The sequence below is a fragment of the Microtus pennsylvanicus genome, chromosome 4 (assembly GCF_037038515.1).
Source record: "Microtus pennsylvanicus isolate mMicPen1 chromosome 4, mMicPen1.hap1, whole genome shotgun sequence".
In the NCBI taxonomy this organism is placed as follows: domain Eukaryota; kingdom Metazoa; phylum Chordata; class Mammalia; order Rodentia; family Cricetidae; genus Microtus; species Microtus pennsylvanicus.
Genome location: NC_134582.1, coordinates 88,985,650 through 89,004,935, shown reverse-complemented (window position 1 = coordinate 89,004,935; position 19,286 = coordinate 88,985,650). Strand labels below are relative to the sequence as shown.

At 47.9% G+C, this 19,286-nt stretch overlaps 1 protein-coding gene across 15 annotated transcripts in view; it reads left to right on the top strand.

Moving 5' to 3' along the window:
* Window positions 1–17,586, top strand: part of Phactr1 (phosphatase and actin regulator 1) — a 438,973-nt gene extending 421,387 nt beyond the window's left edge. For all 15 annotated transcript variants that reach the window (XM_075969812.1, XM_075969805.1, XM_075969815.1 and 12 more), the window contains 5 exons: window positions 330–385; window positions 5,342–5,403; window positions 11,498–11,638; window positions 12,589–12,665; window positions 14,378–17,586. In XM_075969812.1, coding sequence (XP_075825927.1) covers window positions 330–385; window positions 5,342–5,403; window positions 11,498–11,638; window positions 12,589–12,665; window positions 14,378–14,393 — 352 coding nt within the window. In that variant the 3' untranslated portion in view covers window positions 14,394–17,586. The remainder of the gene's footprint in view (window positions 1–329; window positions 386–5,341; window positions 5,404–11,497; window positions 11,639–12,588; window positions 12,666–14,377) is intronic.
* The last annotated feature ends 1,700 nt before the right edge of the window (window positions 17,587–19,286 follow it).

Here is a 19,286-nt window from a genome sequence, read left to right as displayed (position 1 = left end):
GCTACGAGGAAAGAAAGGGACTTCTGTGAAGAGGAAAGGCCCTGTTAAGTTTCGGTCTCCTGGCCTTGGGGCACTGGAGGAGCAGGGCTGGGGAGGGGCCTGCAGCGGGAGGGAGGGCAGCTTTGCGTGACCTGACGCAGGGTGCCCTTCCTGGGCTTGAAATTGAGGAACCAAGGAGGTTCTGGCAGCCAGTCAGTGTCTCAGAGCACAGGATGGACAGAGGACTCCAGCTGCTGACGCTGCCTGATGTCTCTGCTGGGGCCGTGGGGATCACCGACCCCAGAAGGATATGACATGGTCCAAAAAATTTTCCTGGATTTTTTTCGTAGGCGGCTGAGCCAGAGACCCACCGCAGAGGAACTGGAACAGAGGAACATTCTGAAGCGTAAGTTGACTGAGCCCAGGGTGACCAAACACTCAGGGCAGCCTTCCTGCTGGCTGTGTCATGGCTTACCAGGTCTCTCCCTGGGGCCCATGGAGGTGCCGAAAACCCCTCCTGCTGGAGGCCTCATGGAAACCAAGGATGTTTTTTCTGAAAAGTTGGGGGCGAGCTATGCCTCTGACCTCTGGGTTATGGGTTAGGAACTCCCAAGCTGAAACCAGAGCCCACCCTGAGCTAAGCTGAAAATCTAACTGAGGCACTCACCAGGAAAAGGCGACTTTAAAGAGGGCCAGTGCCACACTTATTGACTTTAAACCAGTGACTGGGGCTTTGATGGCTAGTGTGTGTCAGGGAAATCTGAGTGTGAGGCTTGGAAATCAGTTGGCTACAGCTGACGGAATTCAGCCCCCTGAGAACCAGCTTTGCAGTGGGAGAAAGCCCTGCCGAGTGAACACTCAGTCTGTCCTCCTGAGTCTGGCCTAGCCAGAGGCACGCTCGCATGATGCTTCCCATCCACCGAAAACTGGCTGTGAACAGGGGGAAAATGGGCCCCTTGTTCAGCTCAGGACATAGAGTGCATTTAAATTTGTGCAGATAATCCACTTGGTACTAAAGCAATTAAAGAATGCGAAATGATGAAAAGAAGTAGCGTTCCACCAACCCAATATACCTCCATTCAGCAGAAGATATTCGATAATTTCTATAAATCAAACCACACCCACCAGACCCTGGCTGCTGTCCTTACCTGCAGTTTCCTCAACCAGTAAATAATATATTTACTTTAATATGTCATTCCTTTTCCCTGGCCCCCCAAAGCCCTTCTAATTTCTCTCCAAAAAGAAAAAAGAATTACATATTAGGAAGTATCTTATAGACACGTGCGCACACACATCACGTGAGACTTTGCTCTAGGCGACTGGATATTTCCACTTAAAGTCATTTCATTTCTGGTTGCGCTTTTCTACCCCTCCTCTCAATGGTCTTGTGACCTGGCCACCATTCGGTGATTTGCTGCAGGACGATGTTGCATTTTGCCTGGGAAGCTTGTGACAGGCTCTGCAGCCCCTGTAGGTGCCCAGCTGCTTGTCTGTCTCAGAGTCCAGCATCCTTTCTCAAAGACAACCGCTACCTTCCCAAGCTCAGAGCAGGCTGATCTCGAGCCATTTTCCTGGGTCTAGAGTCAGCCTTACACAACAGTAAGGTGCCTAAGGATTGGTGTATAGAATTTGTTTCTCTTGCATTCATTTAGCTGATTGGTGGGGAGGGCGTATGCCATGGCTTTCATGTGGAGGTCAGAGGACAACTTTCCGGAGCCATTCTCTCACTCCACCAAGTGAGTCCAGGGGACCAAACTCAGACTGCCAGGCTCAGTGACAAGCGCCTGTGTGCACTGAACCATCTCACCAGCCCTAACTTATTTTTAAACCAGTGAATACCCTCCAAAGTTTCTAAGTTTGCCAGAATATGGTGCCACATACCTGTAATCCCAGCACTCACAGACCGTGTGTTAAACCGGCAGACTGTAAATTCTTGTCTGCCTAGGCTACATAGCAAGGCCCTGTTTCTAACAGTATTCTTCTGTACAATAGATGGCATACAACTGTTAGCAATCTCTACTGTTGGGCAAGCCTTGGCCCTTAGGATGTTTCCTTTTTGCCCCATGCAGACATCTGGTCCATTATAAAGTTTCCATTGTTGATGAGAACTGCAAAGGAAAGTAGGGAGCTCTTGATTCCACAAATTAGAAATCAGATAAAAGCTTCCTCCACTCCTCTGCTGCAGTTGTCCTGAGCTCTGCAAGCCAAGCACCGCGCCGCTGCACACCAGGTTTCTGTAAATACTGTTTCCCGCAGCGGCAGCGGCAGCAGCAGCAGCAGCAGCAGTGGCAGCAGCGAAGATCCCGGAGAGAGGATTCCCCCAGCTCACATCTGGCTTCCATCTCTGCTTGACCCAGAGCCCAGAACACTATAGCCAGGAACCTGGCCCTGGTTTTGTGTTTGGTTTGTTTGATAGATTTCTGTGTTACTGTTGCTTCCTAGAGTCTAACCAGTCCAGGGAGACTAACGGGAAATATGTGATTGTGCCTGTGTTTTATCAAATGCCTTCTACCTTTTCCTGATAAAATAACTACAAACTCAGCCTCTGCCTAACCAAGTTCAAGCGGATTGATCATCTCTTGATTTCCAAACCTTTCAGAGATGGACCTGCTTTCCCTGTGTGTTGGTCCTTTGTCTTTCTAAATTTATTTTCTGTGTTTATTATTTAATCTAATTTTTGGTTGGTCTTGTTTTCATTGGGGAGAGAGGTGGTTATCTCTCCTCGTTTTTTTTTTATTGTTGTTGTTTGTCTCCTGTAGCCCAGGCTAGCTTTAAACTTGATATATACCCTAGGCTGATTTTGAACCCCTGAATTCCCCTCCTCCACCTTCCAGGTGCTGGGATTGCCTATGTCACCACATCTCTGACCTACTTAACTATTCTATAAGAAATGTCAAGCAGTCTTTGAAAACATTCCCAAACAATCAGTTCTAAAACTTATCTTCTGGGCTTTAAACTGGGAGAGAAGCTGGGAGATGTTGGCAGTAGAAGCTGGGCTCTGTCTGCAGTTCCAACCTGCCCAGCCTTGTAAAGCAAGCCCTTCCTTTGTTCAGTAGCCAGTGAGGCCCCATGTGCATCTGAGCACACAATAAACTCTGAGGAGTGGGCACCATGACTATGACGTCACCAGACTTTTGTGGCCCCTTTTCTCAGTTGCCTAGTGGGACCGCCTTGACAACCTCTTCCTGAGAATTCATGACACTGGGTTGGTAAATGGCTTTGAGGTAATGGTATGGACGCCGTAGGTGGCAGTTTATGACCCGCACCTCTGAGGGCCTGAGAACCTACTTGAGAGATGAAGGCCCCCGTGCTGTGTCATCTCTGGTACAGAACACCCACCCTCATGGCTCAAAAGGGACCTGTAGGTCAGGAGTAAGGTCGGACCCAGAAATGGGAGGGAGGACCAGCCTCAAGCAAATTGTGGCAGCAGGAAAAGGCAGAGGTCTTCACTATTTGAATGGTGAGCTGTGTCTGGTGTGGCTAGTGGCTTCTTTGCCCAGGGCTTTCATGAGTTCATTTGGGAATCCGAGAATGGTAGCCCACAGGGTCTCTAAGTTTCAACATGGTGCCCTTGAGTTAATCTAGGACAGACAGAAAGACTGCCTTCCTTCTATCCTTCCTCCTCCTGCAAGTATAGCTAGCTGCCTGGGGTCACAGCTACCTCCAAATTGAGTCTGGATAGAATGATTTATACTAAGATGTTAATGGCTGGCTAGTTTCTCTTTATCACAGTAATTTACATTTTTTTAAGAAATATCAGTCTTTGGGTATCCCTTCTTCTGGGTCATGCTATCTGCTTCCCAGTTTATCTGTGATAGGTTAATTCATCCTAAGATAGCAATGGCTATTAGAGATGTTTAGCAAAGAGCGATGTGTGTGTGTGTGTTTTAAGGAAACTCTGGGAAGGAAGTAGGGTTATTAAATTCAAAAGAAGAGGCTTCGTGGTTTGGTACTGGCACTGTGGCCCATTCCACAGAAGGAAAGGGTATTTCCTGTGCTGTGCATACAAGGTCCTGATACCCACAGGCAGACAGGGACACAAAATTATACCCTGGGAGTGTCACTCAGGGCCCTTAGTCCTGCTCTGAATGGATGCCATTTGTTGCCAGAAAAATGTTGTCGCCAGCTTTGGTCATAGCTGGCTGTAACTGTTGCTGACTTCTAGGGTAGTGAGAGGGAAAAGCAGGACTACTAATTACATACCCCCCACCTCAACTTCTATGCACTGGGATTTCTTTCTCTGAAAGACTTACCCTGTACCAAGACCTTTAGAAGCCAGAACTGGATAATAACTATGGAGCATGATAACAGAATCATAAAGTTGCAGAAACATCACTTGCCAACCACGATTACAAAATGAGAACACAGGTATCCTGTGCAAACTTAAGGGACACCGTGCCCACATCCACCCATAGTTTACTTTTGCTGATGCTCTCCTCATCCCATGACTGAGGACCTTACGCCTTCTGTGACACTAGTTGGCGTTCATAGTATTTTTCAAATCAGATGGTACCATGTTGATGAATGTGCTTCCACAGAGAACAAGGAGCCCTTCCAAGGCCCAGAAGGTAAATGACGCTCTGTGTACGGTCATTCTGTTAGTTCAGACAGAGAAAACGCCCGAGTCCTCTGCCCTTCTTCCTAATCCCTTCCCCAGACCCTTACTTTTTAAAGTCTGATGAGTCCATTGTTCATATATCAATCTGGGAACGTTTAGTCTCTGGAGTGTATTCCTAAGACCCTGCTTCCAAATCCAAATGCAAGCACCTATATTCCACACTCTGGCCTCTTCACGTGGGTTCTTTGGACTTCCTGGGAGATTTAAAGAATTAATGAACTTAGGACTTGTGCAAGGTGAGAACTCTAAAGTCAGTGCCCGCAGTCTTTCAGGCTGCTGTTGACTCTGCCCCCATGTCATTCCTGCAGCAGGTGGAGGCATGTCGCCTCTCCTACCCTACAGGGCTCTGGTCACTGGGGCCACACACAATGAGCCCTTTCAGCCTCTCAGAGGCTCTAAGAGGCATGAGGTTTATACCTTTCTCAAGGAAGGCATCCTGAGTCTCCCCAAAATGTCTGTCACTGCCCAGAGTGAACCCACACTTCTCCCACACACCTCCTTGGCTTATAATCACTTGGCTTATCCCAGCATCCCTGCCTGGGCCCCAAACCCAGACATAAGGAGAATAACAATGCAAAAAAAAAATTCTACCAATTTGAAAGGGTGCATCCTTCAGGCCTAAGGATAGCAGGGAATGGGATGGGACCTAAGTGCTTCGTCTAGAGCCTGAAAAACTCAGAGGTTACACCTGGGTGTGGGTGACACCATGCACTGTAATCAGTAGCATCTGCCGTGTGTTTTCAGCTCGGAATGAACAAGAAGAGCAGGAGGAGAAGCGCGAAATCAAGAGGAGGTTGACTCGCAAGGTAAGACAGCTCCCCACGTGCGGTGCTACTCTCACCCCTTGGCTTCTATAGCCAGGAGGGCTTTGAAGCCTCTTGATCCAGACTGCTGAGACTCCCTAACATCTTTTTTGTGGATAATGGTCAGCTGAGCTGTAACTCCAGTTTCAAGGGAGCCCAGCATCTTCTTCAGGTATCTGTGAGCACCAGGAACACACATGATATAGCTAAAGACAAAACACCCATGCACATAATGAATGAGTAAAAAAAATGAATGAGTAAAAAGAAAAAAATAAGTTTAAAAAGAAATAGATTGTGTGTGTTTTAACCCTACCACACCATTGGAAACTCATTATGCAAATCAGGAGTTCAATCAAATAAAAAAAATTGCCAGGAGGCTGGGTAGTGGTAGTGCATGCTTTTTTATCCCAACACTAGGGAGACAGAGGCAGGTGGAGCTCTGCTAAATTCAAGGCCAGCCTGGTCTACAGAGTAGTTCTAGGACAGTCAGAGATATAGAGAGAAACCCTGTCTCGAAAAAACAAAAAAAGGAAGGAAGGAAGGAAGGAAGGAAGGAAGGAAGGAAGGAAGGAAGGAAGGAAGGAAAGAGAAAAGGAGAAAGAAAAAGTAAGACTTAGTAGTATTTTAGTCCCAGCATTTAGAAGGCAGAGTCAGGAAGGTCTCTGTGAGTTCAAAGCCCGGCCTACATAGTGAGTTCTAGGTCAGCCAAAGCTACACAGTGAGAACCTGTCTCAAAAAGAAAGAAAAGAAGAGACAGAAATACAGGAAGGAAGGAAGGAAGGAAGGAAGGAAGGAAGGAAGGAAGGAAGGAAGGAAGGAAGGAAGGAAGGAAGGAAGGAAGGAAGGAAGGAAGGAATTTAGTAGTTCAGTGTGGGCATGATGACTCATGCCTGTAATCTGAGCATTCAGAAAGCTGAGATTGCATCAAATTCAAGGCCAGCCTGAGCAACACATTATGAGTTACTGGCCATTTTGTTTTTTTTAAAAAAATGTTTAAAATAGCATTGTCTTTGCTATGACCAAAGGACACCATGAGCTTTCTTTGTTCCTCAGTTACTACCTGTCTTCTGCTAAGTCCAGTTGGAATTATTGGATCAGGAAACTACCATAATGCCAGGAAAATACCAAGGAAGTACTGATCCATTCGGTGAAGATGTTTGAAAAGCATTTAAAACTCATACAGCTGGGTTTGGGCTACGTTTTAAATAGAAGATATCACCATGCTGTAAAGACCCACAGGTCTTCCGAACCATGAGTGGCCTCTTGGGGAAAAAAAAAAGACACATGAATAATAAGCTTGGAACTATTCTTGGGTCCTGTTGAAAGTTTAATGAATTGATGGTACACAGGATATAACACTCCCTCCATCAGCCTCGAGTGTTTTCAATCAGCCCCCTGCAGTGCCCTCTTGAGAAAAGGCTACTTAGTCTTAACGATGGTGAAGAGACCCATTAAAAATAATTCTAAAGATGTTCATTAGTGACTTTTTCTCCCTGGAAACATTATAGAAAGGATGAGATTAGGGGGTCCTGAGAAGTATTCAGGAAGTGATTTGTACTTCTCGACACTCTATCTTTCCCAAACCATCCCAAACACTGGTGGCAAGCCAAATGCCAAAACTAATTAAAGGAAGGAAGATAAACAAGGGCCTGGATGATGGAGTGTCTGGCTGGCATCACACAGAGAGGGACGAGTTTAGCTGAATGACCTCTCTTTGGTCAGTTGCTCTAACTCCAGTCTTTGGTAGAAAGTGTTATTCCTGAGAGTCAGGAGAGAAAAACCAGTTCTACAGTTCTGAACCAAATTTGAAGCAACCTTTAATTAAATACTGACCAGGATGGACTCTGACCAGGTCCACTCTGGGATCCCAGGTAGTGGTCCTGATTCACGTTTTGCAGGGGTTTAAAAAGGCAAAACGCACAATTCCCATCAGGTCCAATCAGGGGCAAGCTTACATCCTGACATATTTCCTGCCTACATACCTCCTGCCCAAGTGTGATCAAGCTTGATCACATCCATTGTGGATGGGTCAAACAAAGTTGTTTAGGGGAGGAAAAAAAGGCAGCTTGCTATTTCCCAGCATTCCAGGCAGTTAATTTGTCCTTGGGCAAGGAAAGAGGGGTTTATAGGCTGACTTTGGCCCTTATGCATGGCATGCCTCTTATTATCCCAACACTCTGGGAGTCTGAGACAAGGGCATAGCTTTGAATTGGAAGCCATCCTGGGGTCTAACAAGTTCCAGACCAACCTGGGCTAGATAGTGAGACCCTGCTGAGAGAGAGAAAGGGAAAAGGATTATTTAGATATCTGTCAATTCTTTCTTCTTAGCCAGAGATTGTATGTTCTTACAAACAGAACTCCGACTGTAACTGCATGTAATGCATTAGTAGAGTGGGCAAGAGTTTTGCTTCCCACACTTCTGACCCTCAGGATGATGATGCTCACAACCTCACACCCACAAACAGCCCCTAGATTCTACAGTTGACATCATTGTCCCCCTCCCCCACCCCTGTTCTCTCTCCACCCCGACTGACCACCCTCTCACTCCCCCACCCACCCACCCCCACCAGGGTAATGGCCCTGTGATTTCAGCCTTTCCAGTTTCCTGAGACCGCCAAGGAGAGTTAAAAATGGTGACCTTGAGAACAGGAATGAGTGTTTCAGGAGGAGACTGAGGGAAATGTGGAAACCGGAAATTTACTATTTCCCTGGGTCTGCAGAGCACTGGTGCCCACCTGTAGGTGGGAAACACACAGCCTGCCCTGGCTCTGGACAAATTCGTTTCCCTGGAGCTTCAATCATCTCAAAACCAGATGCCTCGGCCTTGATTTCCTTAATAAAATTCTATTGAATTTTAATAGACTAGTGAAAAATAAAAAATAAAACCCAGAGGCTGGTCAAGTCATTTTTTAAACTAAATTGAAAAGATAAAAATTATATGCTAGAAATAAATGCCTGTCTCCCCTCTCCAAAAACAAAAAGGAATTAAGAGTAGAGTCGGAGAGATAGCACAATGAGTGTTCTCTGCCCATGTGCAAGGCCCTACAATCCATCCAAACCCCACAAACCCCAGGAAAGGGCAGCTTTCTAACTGGATATATGATGAGAGGAAGGGAAGGGCTAAACTTAGGGTTTGGGTTGTATTTCAGTGAATTTAGATCTCAGTTGGCTCATTTTATGACACTGCTGGCACAGATTGATAAAAATACTGCCCCTTTTCCATTCTCCCAATCCATCGTCCTCAGAAAACTGGACTTTATCCACAAAGATTGTATCCTCAACATCTCGAGAGGAACTCATGGTTTGGGTATCAAACATCTTCTGAGCTTGCACACATAGAAGAGTGTTCTGGAAGATTCTGACTAGTACCTGCGTCCACATTCCACCCAAGACCCCCAAGATAGCAATCTGCACTGTCCTTACTTGTCCCCTCCCAGAACGTAAGCATGATATCATGCTGATTTGACTTAGAGCGAAAGCAACACAGGATTTGGGGCGTGAAAAGCAGCCCCTGTCCTCGAGCCCATCCTTCATCCCTGTCCTTGAGCCCATCCATCCTTCATCCCTGTCCTTGAGCCCATCCTTCATCCCTGTCCTTGAGCCCATCCATCTATCACCCTTATCCTTGAGTCCGTCCTTCACCCTGTCCTTGAGCCCATCCTTCACCCTGTCCTTGAGCCCATCCATCCATCACCCCTGTCCTTGAGCCCATCCTTCACCCTGTCCTTGAGCCCATCCTTCACCCCATCTTTGAGCCCATCCATCCTTCATCCCTGTCCTTGAGCCCATCCATCTTTCATCCCTGTCCTTGAGCTCTTCCTCACCCAGTCCTTGAGCCCATCCTTCATCCCTGTCCTTGAGCCCTTTCTTCACCCCTGTCCTTGAGCCCTTTCTTCACCCCTGTCCTTGAGCCCTTTCTTCACCCCTGTCCTTGAGCCCTTTCTTCACCCCATCCTTGAGCCCATCCTTCATCCCTGTCCTTGAGCCCTTTCTTCACCCCATCCTTGAGCCCATCCTTCATCCTTATCCTTGAGCCCTTTCTTCACCCTGTCTTTGAGCCCATCCTTCACCCTATCCTTGAGCCCTTTCTTCACCCCTGTCCTTGAGCCCTTTCTTCACCCCATCCTTGAGCCCATCCTTCATCCCTGTCCTTGAGCCCTTTCTTCACCCCATCCTTGAGCCCATCCTTCATCCTTATCCTTGAGCCCTTTCTTCACCCTGTCCTTGAGCCCATCCTTCACCCTATCCTTGAGCCCTTTCTTCACCCTGTCCTTGAGCCCATCCATCCATCACCCCTGTCCTTGAGTCCATCCATCATCAAGTCTTCTCTTCTCTCCAGATTCTGCTATTAGATAGGCAACTGATAAACGCTAGATAATGATTTATTTATTCATTTACTTCTTTAAAGCCAGGGAGGGGGCAGATAGACTATTGCTAGAGTAACCCAAACTAGCCCTGAATTCACCAGGTAGCCCAGGCTAGCCTTGAACTCTCGAACCTCTTGCCTTAGCCTCCTGAGTACCGAGATAGAAGATGTCAGACACTAAAACCGACTACCCCAGTATGGTTTCCAGGAAGGTAAATTCAGACGTCATGGCTTAAGAACCTTGCTCAGGATGTAGCAAACATCAAAAATTAACACTACTTGTCTAACATCCTGAGGTAACTGGATCAAAGAACACAAAATGGAGAATTTGATTAACTATCTGTTTATCTGGTGTGACTGTGGCAAAAATTAAATGTTTTTTTTTTATTTTTAACTTCAGTACAAATTCTATCAACTCTCATATTTTAGAAAGAATATTTGGATGCCAAGATGGCCACCTTTTTCATTTACAGCAACCTTGGCCACATAGCTTGGGAAACTTGCTCATGACAAACAACATGGATGCCAAAGCATCTAGCCCTCAGAAAATATCTGGTGCCTCGGGACAGACTAAAAACACACTGCTCTAGGCATTGGCCAGTTCCATAATCATTAGACTTCTTTCTGATCCTTGGAGCTTCCTCCTTTAGCCAAGAAGGAGCCACAGGCCTAGTCGGTCCTCCCCTCTGCTCACCACCAGAAACCTCTCTGTTTAACGACAGCAGGCACGCTGGAACATTCCAGCTCCAGCCAAGGGCATCAAGCAGATAGCTGCATGGCAGTCAAAACAGGCAGAGTAATTTGAATTTGCTGTTTGTTTTATAGACCAGAGCTGTAAGACTTTATCTGAATGCCTCTTCTATTAATAGCTGTCAACAGCCTAGGGCTCGGAGGAGAAATTGTTTTTAAGTAACATTGCTTGAACATGAGTTGACAGCATGGTAAAGGGAGTGGTTGTATTGCTCCAGAAGAAACAGGCTTGTGGCAGGGAAAGATAATAGAAATGTCATCTTTATGTAGTTAAGGGACAGAGGAAGGGTGCTCAGGGGGAATACCACGGGATGGCTAAATAAACATGATTTTATTCTTCCTTCCTCACAAAGGTTTTTCTCCATGGCATATATGTAGCTTTGCTCAGCTCTGTGTTGGCTTACTAACCTTATAACTGACCTTTTGAAAGAAACCCTAAAAACTCCTAAATCAACATATCCCACCCCCTCACACTCCAGAGGCTGCACGCATACCATTTGAGAATGCTCTTCTGTATGCTTAAAGCACACAGGCACAGATACCCATGTGTGTCTACACAATATGTATTTGCACACACACACACATATTGTGTTACAAACCCATTTTGCAAGCAGCACTAAATTTAAGACAGAGATGTGGACTCACCAATCCAAGGTTAGACAGAATCATTGCTTAAGGTGCTTGCCTCTCACTGGGTGAAGGACAGACAGGGAAAATCCATAGCATACTCTCTCAGCTAACAGATAGCCAGGCTTCCTATCAGGCCAAAAAGCAGTCTGACAAAGGACAGGCGGTTTTCATCTATGTAAGATGGAGAGGTTGAAAGGGACAAGAAAGCTCTCAGAATCCTGGAGTTAAGCACTCCGGGGTCTGCTCCCTGCTCCATCTTGCTGTTTCAGTTGTCTTCCTGGACTCACCGTCCACACGTACAAGTTCACAACTGAACCCATGGTCTAAAGTCCTCCTTCTCCCTCCTTGCAGCTCAGTCAAAGGCCCACGGTGGAAGAACTTCGCGAGAGGAAGATCCTCATCCGCTTCAGTGACTATGTGGAGGTGGCAGACGCCCAGGACTATGACCGCAGGGCAGATAAGCCATGGACGAGACTCACAGCTGCCGACAAGGTAAGCAGGGGTGGTGAGAAGGAAGGCGGGGCCTTACATGTAAGGAGAACAGGAGCCTTGTCCTGAAAGGGCTGCCAGCAGGAGCACTCCAGGTGACCTACGGGAAGCCACTCATTGGTTCTTCACATGGAAAAGACACAGAAGATACTGTGTCTGCCTCCCCGGAGGAGGGAGGCCAGAATCTTGGTCCATTTCCAGGTGCTATAACAGAACATTTGAGACTTCATAATTTTATATAGAAAGGTTATTTAAGGACTAAAGCTTGTGGAAGCCAGAAAGCCCAAGGTCAGGCAACCTCCTTTAGTGAGAACCTCACACTCCTCCATAACGGCACATAAGTCCAGGAGCTAGATGTAGTGGCATTTCATTTGTATTGTAATAAATAAAGTGTACCTGAAGGTCAGAAATTAATGGTGCTTCAGCTAGACACATGCCAGAGAGAAAATATAGGAGTCTTACTTTGTTACAGCCTGCTCCTCCTGTTTAACTGAGCCCATCCCCCACAAAGGCATCAGTCCCTCTAAACAGCCAGATTGCCTCTGAAAGGTCCCCACCACCTAGTATGGTGGCATTGGGAAGTAGAGTTCCATCCAACACAAGATCCTTCAGTTCGCATGTCGGGGGACTGTGCCCAGAAACACAGAATAACATGAGCCTCCAGGCTTATCACTGGCTCTCTGTGTCAAGACACTCCTCGGGCACCGGGCAGAACTGCCAAAGGGAGGTGAGACCAAAGTACTGTGTGTGCCATATGTAACCCCTTAAGAAGCAAGGGGTGCAGAGACCTCATAAAATGTAGTCAGCTCCAGTAGAGCCTTGTGGTGTCCCCAAAGAGGGTAAGTCCAGGAAGGTTTTAAAGGACACCCCAGGTGACTTTTTTTATGTAGTTGTGTGGAAGAACAAAAATATTTCTAGATATGACAGATGCTGACCAGATGCCACTCTTCCAGGCTGCCATTCGGAAGGAGCTCAATGAGTTTAAAAGCACTGAAATGGAAGTCCACGAGTTAAGTAGACACTTGACAAGGTCAGTATTGACTGGGGCCACTTGAATGTCCCCGGTGGCAACATGCATTTTCCCTTTTGTGCTCTTACTTTATTTTGATTGGAGACCCGACTGGCCTGGCACTCACTACATAGCCCTGACTGGCCAGGAACTTAAAGCAATCCTCCTGTCTCCACCTCCCGGGTGTTCCATCATGCCCAGCTCTGTCAATATTTACTTTCAAATAAATACCCATTTGCCCTAGATTACCAAGTAGTTTTGTGGGTAAGAGGGGTAAGACAGAGATCAGCATCAAGTTCTACCTTTAAGTTGGTCAAAGAAGGCAATGAGGTCCTTGTTATGACACACACCTTTACCCCCAGCACTAGGTAGGCAAAGGTAGATGGATCTCTGTAATGTTCACGACCAGCCTGGTCTACATAGGGAGCTGCAGGCCAGTCAGGGCTCCATTGTGAGACTCTGTCTCAAAACAAAAACAAAACTGAAAAATGCGGCACAGGTGAGACCTTGGTGTGGGTCCCATGGCAGATGAGGAACACAGGCAGGGAGACAGAATACCTGATGCAAAGAGAGCTTGGGTGAAAGTTTGTTTAGAGGGTGTTGGAAAGGGGGGGATGGGAGAGGGAAAGAGAGGGGGAGAGAAGAGGAGAGAGGAGTGGGGAGAGGGGGCAGAGGAAGAGAGAAGAGAAGAGGAGGAAGGGGAGGGAAGAAGAGGAGGGGAGGGGAGGAGAGAAAAGGAGAGGAGAAGAGAAGAGAGAAGACGGGGGGGGGGTAGAGGAGAGAAGAGGGGGTAGAGGAGAGAGGAGTGGGGAGAAAGGGGCAGAGAGCTGCCTCTTTTTAAAAAGTCGGGAGGGATGAGAGGAGTTTGCCTGACAAGAGAGAGAGAGAGAGAGAGAGAGAGAGAGAGAGAGAGAGAGAGAGAGAGAGAGAGAGAGAGAGAGAGATTGGGAGTGGGCAGAGGTTGTCTCTTAAAGGGATACTGCAGGATACTGTCTGGGTTCAGGTGACAGGGACGGTCAGCATAATCCTAATAAAACAAAACAAGACCTCAGGCAAAGAATGTTCAAATGTTTAAGGCCCAGGCAAAAAGTCACCCCCTGTTTTTTGTTTTGTTTGTTTGTTTTTAATTTGCTCAAATGAAAACTCTGACATGTTTTGGATGACCTCAAAGTGAGTTTTTATAAAAACTAAAGCTGGGGAAATAAGAGTGTTGCCAACATACAGTCAACAGAGGCCAAACCTGGGCAGAATACCAAAATACCACACGGGACCACTAAAGACTGTTCTGTTGTCCTATGTTCTTCTACCAAGCAGTCCTGTCTGATGTCGCTTGGGGAAAATGGAACAAAGAAAGAATTTGCTCTGTGGGGTGTATGCATAGCTAGTTAGTAAGCCACTGGTTTCGTTTGTCTAATCACTCTCCTTTGGAGAACACGTGGAGACCCAGGACTTGCCAGTGAACATGCCGCCTGACTCAGACACACAGTCCCAACTGCCCTAGTGCAGACACCCGTTTGGGCCTCCAAAGACTCCAAAGTAAACTTTCTCTGGTCCCTGAGGTGAAATCTGTGGAGCTCAAACATGTAGGGCGCCCCCTTTGTGTTTTTGCCACGGGTGGGAGGTCGCACTGCAATGCCACTGTCACACCAGGGTCCCTGAGGATGGAGAGATGGGCATGTGGGATCGGGGCCTCTGATGTTCCCACGGCCTTGATGAAGTTCCTTGTTTCCCAGGTTTCATCGACCTTAACAGCGGGATTACTCTCAAGTGCTCTGCTGTCTTCAAAACATAAACTTATAAGAACCATAAGTGCTGGCATTTGTCCACTTCCCCATTACGATGTAAATCTGAACTGCCCTTTTTTTTATGAAAAAGAAAAAGAAAAGAAAAAAAAGGAGAAGAAGAAACAACAAAGGGAAACACAATCAGGATTCTGTATGAGGAAACACCATGATGACCACTCCTCAGTCAAAAGCTGCTGGCACTTCTGCTACCGAGAGGTGTCCCCGCCCCCAGCAGGGCCCTACCTGAACGCTGTCCAGAGACTGCCTCACCCGCCCCCAGCCGGCCAGCAGGCACCACATTGGTTCAGTCTTCAATGAACCCTTCCTTACAAGGGCCTGTTGCCTGAGTTCAAAGAAGCCCAGAACAGCGGGTTTGGCATGGGTGTGGCTAGGCCAAAGTCATGATTCAGCGGGACCTAAACTTGATCTGTCGCATAGGCTCCACATGGGGCATTGAGAGGGTCTGGAAAGGGAAAAGACCTCTCAGTTCTCCCCCGCCCCAGACACACACACACACACACAGCCTTGTCCTGGGGAAGCCTGTACTGGCCCTTTGGTCCTGAGCATGTGTGCTCTGGGTATAGGAAGCTGAAACTGAGCATCTGCTTTGACCCCCAGCCGGATCTGAACTGCCTTCCAGAAGACTGAGGAATAGTGGCTGCCTGCTCGGTTCTCATTCGTTGACCAGCTTGTGTTTGGAAAGCCCAGGGCCATGGGCGATCCACACAGAAATGCCATTGCTAAGATTCCCTGCGGTATTCATGAGTATGAGCTGAGCAGAGGCTGGGTGGGGTCAGGAGCTCCACTTGGCCCCCATTTTTCATTGGCCTTGTGACACCCCTGGGACAGGAAGATGTGGCTTGGCCGTTTTCATAACTTCTGGAGGCCAGAGCTGGGGACCAATGTCCCAGTGCCTCTCCAGGGCCTTCCACTCCTCTGTCTGTTCACTGAAGAGTTTCTGCATCTTAGCAGAGCCAACATCTCAGCAGGGCTAGCACTGGGCAAGATTTTGCCAGCCATGACTGTCTATGGCATCCCTTGCTGCTCTTCTTACCAGAGAGATTCAGTCTTCTCTTCTCTCCCTGCCCCCCTCTCTCAGGATGTGCCTCCAGCTGCCCTGTTGACAGGGCTTCCAAGGGTTGGGTGCGCACTGAGGGAAGGACACCCCAGACCCTAAGGAGGTCTGCTGCAGCACTGTTTCCTTCCTAAGGGAGCTCACAGACCCTTGGGTGCAAAGCTCTGCCTCCACCCCTGTGATGCACTCGGCTTTCAGAGTTGCCATGGGTTCACTAAGTGGTGGCTTACTCCCCATCCAACACACCTAGGATTCAGAGAGATTGAGTCAGCTTGCCATTCTGGCCAGCCCCAAAAAGTTGTCCCCTTGTCAAACCAGTTGGGACCATGTTACTCTTTGGGCACAGCACCTATCAGTGAGGCCATGCAATTTTACTCTTTGGACACAGCACCCATTAGTGGCTTCATGGCCAGTTGCTAACCTAGGAACCAGACAGAGTTAAAGGAAAGCTTAGATCAGCTTCCCAGGTAGCACCGTGCAGTTCCTGGGCACTGTCTGGACCGAGTACACCTCTGTCCAGCCCAAAGACATCACCATCACTGGATTTCTCTGTCAGTATTATTTGAATGTCCAAAGGGGTAGGGAAAGGGTGGCAGGATTTTAGTATGGCTGTAAACGCAGTCTTCCCGAAAGACTGACTGACCTTTGAATGTGCGCAGGGTAGGAGGAAGGGTACAGAACTCTTTCCTTGAACTTCCCTAGGGTGAAGGGTAGGCACGTGTTCTGGGTGGAGGTCGCTGCCTGGCCGGGCCCGAGGGCCTCACTTCCTCTAAACAGCAGCTGCATTTCAGGCTGCTGTAGTGTCCTGGCCTGACAGTCAGGCCTTCCCCAGCCTGGAGGAGTCCTAAGGAACTCCTTGGCTTCCTTGCTGGCCTGGTTCTAGGGCCCTTCTGAAGTCCCAGATGCATCTGTCTCCCTGCTCCAAAGCAGCGGCTGCTGTCAGCAATTCCCTTCAGCGTGCCCAGGAGTTGGCCTCCTCTTTATACATGGAAGAAGTTGGACACAATGCTGACATCACTTCCTGCGAGGCACCCTTTTGCAGAAGTCACTTGCTCAGAGTTAGGGGTGTGCTGCACAAGCTCCTAAAAGGTCACCACCTCCTTTGGGGGCAGGGGGATCAGCTATTTCAAGGCCCTGATAAGTGGTTCCCGCCCAGGCTCTGCAGCCTCCCCAGCTGTGGGAAGGTACTTTCCCTCTCCTTCTGAGATCCTGGAGTCTTTAGGGAGCCGGAACCACATATTCCCCCACTTTGTTAGGACAACTGAAGTGACTTGAACTGTTTCTAAAGGTGACAAGTTGACATTAATTGGGGGATGAAAGGCGAGCTAGGTGACTTTAAACATCCCTCTCTGAAACAGCTGCAGTCCTCAAGTGGGTTCATCTTGAGCCTATACATCCGCATCTGAGCACCGTGGGGTGTGGGTTCGCAGAAAGGGAAAATGTGAAACATGTCAAACCTTGTTTTCTTCTCAAAACCAAGCGTTGCTGAAAGCCCCGTCCGTCCCAGCTCCACTTCCCTGGCAGAAGAGCCTGCCACTGGCAAACGGGCTTTTCCAAAATCCTGATCACTCCTTCCCCAGGCACCCTGAGAGCCCTGCCAGGTTTTCAGAATATGAGCCTTTCTGCCAGATAGAGAAACCAAACAAGGCGCTGGTCCGCGCGAGGAGGCGCTCTGAGTTTCTTTTTTTCCTCCCGCTTATGAACATGTGTTTGTACTTCCGGAATGAGCATCGTGGTGTGTTGCTTCGATGATGGGATCCCAGGCTCTCCCTGTGCAGTCAGTGGGCAGGGGTCACCTTCGATGACTTCTTCCTCCCATGAATCTGTTCCTCCCCAAGCAGGTTGCTTTCTTCCAGTCGCTTCCTGGTGTCTGTACATAGTTCGTCTTTGTATAGGAGTGAGTGTGGTGACCGTCGACCCCATGCCCTTCAGGGCTCTAACTTAACAAATGACGGCTGTATGAGGAAGATGCTGTACATAGAATATAAACTAAGCTGGATCTCTGTGGCCTAGGTTTTGTACATACAGAAACTGCATGGCATTTAAGTTATTGTTTCTCTCTGATGATGTATGCAGTTTCTTTAAAAACAAACCAAAAGAAAAAAATGTTTAAAAAAAAATCTCTGACTACTGTGTTCTTTTAAACACCTGTCAGCAGTAACCATCAAAAAATACCTGGGCTGGGGAAGGGTTGGCAAAGAGGAGGTCACTGGTTATTGGAAGACCAGCAAGCTCGTGTTTCTGGCAGCATTGGCAAGGGGGGGAGTGGTGGGCAGGGATGACCGCTGCCCATAGATTAGCTTTCTCTTTAAGATTTATTTGTTTGTTTTGTAGACTGTGTTCTGCCTGCATGCAGGCTACAAGAGTGCACATGGTCTCATTATAGATGGTGGTGAGCCACCTTGTGGGTGCTGGGAGTTGAACTCAGGACCTCTGGAAGAGCAGCAGGTGCTCTTAACACCCTAGCCATCTCTTCAGCCCCTAGATTAACTTTCAAGAACACTTGTATTCTCAACCTTTTTTGACATTTTCAGAAATCTCCCAAACCTCTGTCCCTGAGTGTTCTGGGGAGAATGGATATGAATTAGCCTTTAGTTCAGTCACTGGGTGGTCTTGGTATAGATACCAGACAGCTTTACAGCCTGGGGGCCTTTGCTGTGCCTCTGCAACTGAATAAAAGCTGTATTTTGCTTTGCCCTTTGAGAACAGTGGGCCTTCTGTATCTGAGGACTCAACCACCTTTGGATCAAAAATATGGGGGGGGGATTGCATCAGAACTAAACACATATGGTCTTATCATTGTTTTCTAAACAATACACTATGTCACCTTCTGACCCCACATATCCACTGCATTGGGTACTAACATGTCATTTAAGCATAAGGGGGATGTCTACAAATCATGGGTTTTATAACAGAGACTTGAGCATCCCTGGATTTGAGATGGGAATGGTCCTGGAATTCCACAGATGGACAGACAACTGTGCATGCACCGCACCTGCTTCTTGAAGAACTTGAGTATCCAACAAAGTGAACATTCTCTCACATGAACTAATGGTGTCACTAGGCTGTAATTTTGAAGGGGCTAGGGAAGCAGAGGGCTGCCATTTGCATGGGGGAAGTTGCTGGGTCTCAGATTCTTGAGCCAGCGATGTGAGGAGCCAGCTCTCAGGAGGGAAGCAGAGCAAGGGACTGCCTGTGTGGAACCTCAGATAGGAATCACCTGGGGTCTTACTGGTGCATAAATACTCCTGAAGTGTTGGGCGTGAAGTCCCGTGTTTGGCAAGCTCCTCGGGCCTGTGCTACAGTTGGGCTAGGAACCACACTGACGGGCCTGGCTTCGGAGAGCAGGCCTCTTGCCGTGTCCAGGACTCGTGAGTGGCCACATGAATGGAGCTAGGCCACTGAGAGACAGAAGGAAAGCTCCAGGCTCCGTGTGTCCCCAGCAAGAGTGGCTGCAGGCGGCATGGTGAGTGGTTTACAAGGGTCTCCATTTCTGCTCTCAAGTGTGCCCATCCTGCCTTTCCTCTCCCACAGCTTTCTGGGCTTTGAAAAGTTTCACCTGCAGAGCCTGGCTACAGTTTTCTATGGATGTAAAGGGCTGGGAAGAAAAGGTTTTTAAAGAGGTCTAAAGAAGCTGTATCTGGCAGGAGGGAAGAAAAATGGCCAGAAACGGAAGGAAGGCTCTGGTTACATGTTCTCGCCAAACAAAGGCCTGGTGCCTCCATCCCTGTCGCTGGGGTGGCCATGCCATCTAATTTCCCCATGCTTCTGTTTCCTTATTTT